This window comes from Citrus sinensis, chromosome 7, assembly GCF_022201045.2.
Source record: "Citrus sinensis cultivar Valencia sweet orange chromosome 7, DVS_A1.0, whole genome shotgun sequence".
Taxonomy (NCBI): domain Eukaryota; kingdom Viridiplantae; phylum Streptophyta; class Magnoliopsida; order Sapindales; family Rutaceae; genus Citrus; species Citrus sinensis.
In genome coordinates this window covers 10,447,889-10,452,987 of record NC_068562.1, presented here as the reverse complement: position 1 = coordinate 10,452,987, position 5,099 = coordinate 10,447,889, and the positions used below count along the sequence as shown (strand labels likewise).

Genomic DNA, 5,099 nt, shown 5'->3' with positions numbered 1-5,099 from the left:
TAGGTTCTAACTACAAGACCTAAAGAAGCATTTACTTGTATAACTTTTTTCATTTTTTGTGACCCAATTAATACCTATGAAAATATTACTTGAGGCGTGCCCGTAGGAAGCCTTTTCATTTTTTTTTTTTCACACCTTGGACACAGGTGGAGTTACAGTTACCTTACCTACTTCGAACTACAAAACAAACAAATCAAAAACAGTAAAAACTGCCTTGTCATAATAATAATAATAATAATGTAGGGAACTAAATAATAATACTAATAATAATAATAATAATAATGTAGGGCTCTCAATTACTCTCTTACCCAATGTCAATAAGATTCACGTGTTTGCAGAGCATTGTCGCCACAATAATACCAAAAATATTCACATCTTGATTTGATTCATCTGCGGAGTCTGAAAAAAGTGAAATGAATCATCTTGAGAGATGTAAATTCGAGGTCATTGAGATGTAAATTCGATGTCATTTCTTAGCTCAAATATTTTATATTAATCATGGGCTGATATTATTGTCCAATTCGTTATCGGTTTATTAGAAAGGAATAATTGGCAATATTATAGTGATATATTGTTAAATACATTTCATTGTCTTTGATGTCTCGTCTAATGATTATAATACAATACAAAGTAATTGATTTTATCTCGATAATGTCTTATTTGAGATCTTCCTTCATATCCGGGGCAGAAAAAAATGCTGCTTCTTGTGTCTTTATTGGGACAATTCAAATGGGTATTTTCCCTCTATATATCTCTTTCAAACATCAACACAAGAGACACAATAGAGGCTTATTTGTCTTCATTCCCTTTACATGATTAATTGATGACTTTTTTTTTTCCATACATATCCTCTTCTTGGTGAGAAGGTCTTTAAAGTTTTTGGAGAATTATTCTTTTTTATTCAGTACTTGCCACATGGATATATATATATATTATCATGATTAATTGAAGTATACATGTAATAATCATTGAATGAAAAAAGAATAGTGCTCAAGACTTTTCTCTTCTTCCTGACGTTTAGTATGAGACCTAAACAAAATTTTTCCAATTTAGAAGAATAGGGTACCCGTATATAACATGGCACTAATACCAATCAAATTTAAAAAGTAATAATAAGAAGAAGAAAGTATAATTAATTTGATTCAGTAATCTAACCAACTTGTACACTACTATGATGATCATTCACATCAACCAAGCCACTTTTAGGAGAGCAAACTCTTAACTGATGAAAGTGCTTTGTTGAAATGTTTTGCTTTGGTGTCAAGGTACTCACTCCAAGTGATTGGCCGATATAGAGGAGGATGACTTGGGCCTACAAGCTTTTGAAGAGGTGAGATTTGGACACTTGATGGTGGCCCATACAGATAGGCAATGGATAACCTATGCTTGGCTCGGTTCACCACAGCACGGTGGAGCACACTCGGGTATGATCCGTTTGATAATATGTGGATCAAGTCCCCAACATTGACCACAAGGGCACCGGGGATAGGCGGGACCATGACCCACCCGGTTCCCTCTTTCAGGACCTGCAACCCGCTGGTATTGTTTTGGTAAAGAATAGTGAGTAGGGTCGAGTCCGTATGCTCGGCGAGACCCATGGCCCGATCTGGATCCGGACAGGCCGGGTAGTAATTCAATTGTAACGCTGCGCTAGCATCAGTGAAATGACCCTTCGGCCCAGCCCATTTGACATCTTGCGTTGTTATGCCAAGTGACCCCAGCACTAACCACATCAACCTCCCTGCTAGCTTTTTCATTTCTTGCTCATATTCTTCAATTATATCACTGTTAAAAATTAAAAAATAATTAATTATATATATATATATATATATAAATATAAAGATGCTATTATCATGGATTCATGGATAAAACAAAAGTAAACAGTGTTTGCTATTATCACTCAAAATCTTCTAAGTGGGTCCATCGCTTTCATTGTAATCTTTGCTAATTGCATTAAGGAAAGCAAATGGGTGTTTGCGTTTTGAGTGTACTTATACAGTTATGCTACCATTATCATCATCACACAATAAAGGAAAAAAATAAAAAAATAAAAACATGGTGACCATGAAATGGCAAAAAAAACAAATGAACAACTTTACACGTGCATGAGCATGTGTGACTAAAATAAATTACCAGTGTTTGCAAAAATCTTGGGGCCAGAGTTTGCGGAAATGATCAAGAGGTGATCCAGCTACGGTGAAACCTTCAGACCACATAAGCTTAGAGAAAAATGAAGAGATTCTAGCCAAGCCATAGCCAGCAACACCATCAGGTGATCGCGCAGCTTTGAGCTTTTGTTGAGTTGGTAAAGAGAATAAGCTTCTGCTTGTAGATTCAGTGTTATCGAGAAGATTAGTGGGGATGCCATGATTTATGACTTGGAAAGCACCCCAAGTTTTGCATGCATTTCCGACGAGTGTAAGGGCATTAGGGTCATTGAGATCGATAACCGGCACGGATTCGGAGATCAAGGAGTCGCCGATAGGGTACTCATCGCGTTGTGTCCATGCATATGAGTCGGGTAATTCTTGCAGTGAGGTGAAGTCCAGGTGTTTGTGTTGGTGGAACACAGGGTGGGCTCTAAAAGCATCTGAGAGTCTTGAAGGCATGATGAAATTAATAAGTTTGAAGAGGAAAAAGAAAAAAGTATGTGTCTTGGATTTTAGATGTTTTACGGAATAGGAGCTAGCAATAAAAGCTTAGTATGTAGTACTGGCTAGGAAATAGCAATAGTAGTAAGCAAAAAGTTGGATGACTATGAGTAGAGAGGGAAAATATGAGATGAGAGACATGATGGTTTTTGTAGAGTATTTATAGAGACGATCATAAGAGAGAGAAAGAGGAAGGCGCGCCTCAAAAATTAAAAAAAAAAGGGTGATAATTATGTGTATATATATATAAGTGTTGGTCCAGAATCATATCATATACTTTGTTGAAGTTCAAAAAAATTGTTACACCTATAATAATTTTAGATTGAATAATTTCTGTATATATATATATACATACACACACATACATGCATGAGAGAATGTTAGTTGCTTAAACTAATAAAAAAAATTGAGATGTTTAAAGGGACCTGGAGTTTGATTTATATTCGTATAATACATAACAAAATAATATTGATCATTAAAAAATGGTTTCAAATTTAGGGAATCAAAAGATTGGAAATAATGTGGAAAGATGAGATGCTGAGTGATAGGATAATACATACGTCATAGGTATTCATTAAGGAAGATATAATTTATTTATCATTATCCTAGTTGCTACAAAATATAAAATTAAATCTAGAATATACAAGAAAAATAGAAAAGAGAACAACCAAATCAAGGACAAGTATGTGCATACAAGAAAGAAGGGGGACTAAAGAGGAGAGTATGATGGAGAAGATGGGGACAATGTGGGTGAGACTAAGAAGAGAGTGGTGGGTTTCTTTTAAATGTTGAGTGGTGTTGGGAGAAGTGTGGATGGAAGGAGACAAGAAATGAAAGGAGAGTGAGTGTTTGTATTGGACAAGAGAAAGAACAAAAACTGAAAGGACCATCTTGTCCTCTACAAACAATAGAAAGTACTTAAGAAGGAAAAGCATCTATGAAAAAAAGAAAAAGAAAAAAGACTCTCAGGCGGTCAGGCCAAACCAAAGGCAAAGGGGGGTTCCATGAAAGAGTAGGGTCCTGCTCTCTCCATGTGCTTTTGTCTTGTCCTCGAGTAGAAAAACATCCAAATCAATAAACCCAAGCTTGAGCCTAATCTCTCTTCACTATAAGACAATACCCACCTTATTCACTACGGTGTATAAATCATACTTGTCCTTCCACTTGCTCTTTCGATATTGGTGAACTTAACTTCTCTTGTATCTATGGTGGCTGAGGCACATCTACTTGTTTGGTTCTCATAAAAAGTCTACTAGGTTGTATATTTGTATGAGACTATGAGATTTATATAAAATAAAAAGGGACCAGATCAATTGATTTGATTTGAACCAAAATTTAAAAAATAAAATAAAATAAGAAAATTATCAATCGTCCATCTATTATTTCCTTTGATTTAAAAAAAAATTGAAAACTTTTAGTTGATTCAATGATTCATATGAAGATTATAAATTGTATCAACTTTTCATCTTTATGTTAATAGTGTTAGAAAATCTCAATAAAATTATCATTTTGTCTTTAAAGTTCAATTTAATATTATGATGTAGGATATTTTTTGACAAAAATTAGATAAGACAAACGATATTAGATTTGGTCTTATAATATATCATTTTGAAGTTCTTGATGAGAAACAAAAATTGTACTTACTCGTTTGTCATATTTTCTCATTTAATGCCTCAAGAAAGTATATGGCATCATTCTTTGAATTTCTAGAAAATTTATTGGATATTTATCTTCTTTTAAGTTGTTTTTAAGTGTCTTTTTTTGGTTAATTTTTATTCCCATTAGTAGAATTAGTTTTATGTAAACGTAACTTGGATTTGGCTGGTACTTATGTAAAAGTGAAAAAAAAATGATATCATATTGTTTAGCTAAGAATAGAAATTTTGACACTTTTTATTATCATTTAGTAGAAAATTGATACTTTTTTTTTAAATGTATGTGACATAAATGTTTAAAATACTCTTATGACACCAGAAAAGTTACATATGTTAATGGAAAGATTAAAAAAACTAATACATTTTACAAACTTCAGATATAAGGCTAAAAAAATTTAAGGTTTTCGACTAGCTCATTTGTATTTTGATTTGATCAATTCCGGTGAATTAAGCCTCGGGTCGTCAGGGAGTTTGTATTTCTAGATTTTAATAACATTATTGGGATTATATTTATGCTTCGTCTCTTTTCTTATAATAAAAAAAAAAATTCTCACTTGTCGAGTTTATTGAAAAAACAGAAGTGAGAATTCCATAAAACTTAACCCCGATCAATAATATTTGACGAGGAGTCTAGCATGATTGATTCTATTTGAAAAAAAATACATATAAAATAGAATTTTTGTTGAAAGCTCACATTATATGGTGAATGAAAATAAAAATAGAAATGATACAATAACATATTCTAATGGTTTTCAATGATTGAGTCAGTCAATGATTGATGCCAATCGATATC

General features: G+C 33.1%; 1 protein-coding gene across 1 annotated transcript; it reads right to left on the bottom strand.

The window, feature by feature from the left end:
- Positions 1 to 995: 995 nt before the first annotated feature.
- LOC102628466 (gibberellin 3-beta-dioxygenase 1) lies at positions 996 to 2,845 on the bottom strand. Its single transcript, XM_015530634.3, has 2 exons — positions 2,134 to 2,845; positions 996 to 1,785 (listed from the first exon to the last, which is right to left on the bottom strand). Exons 1-2 carry the CDS (start codon positions 2,607 to 2,609, stop codon positions 1,203 to 1,205), a joined length of 1,059 nt encoding a protein of 352 aa, XP_015386120.2. The 5' UTR covers positions 2,610 to 2,845; the 3' UTR covers positions 996 to 1,202.
- Positions 2,846 to 5,099: the final 2,254 nt, after the last annotated feature.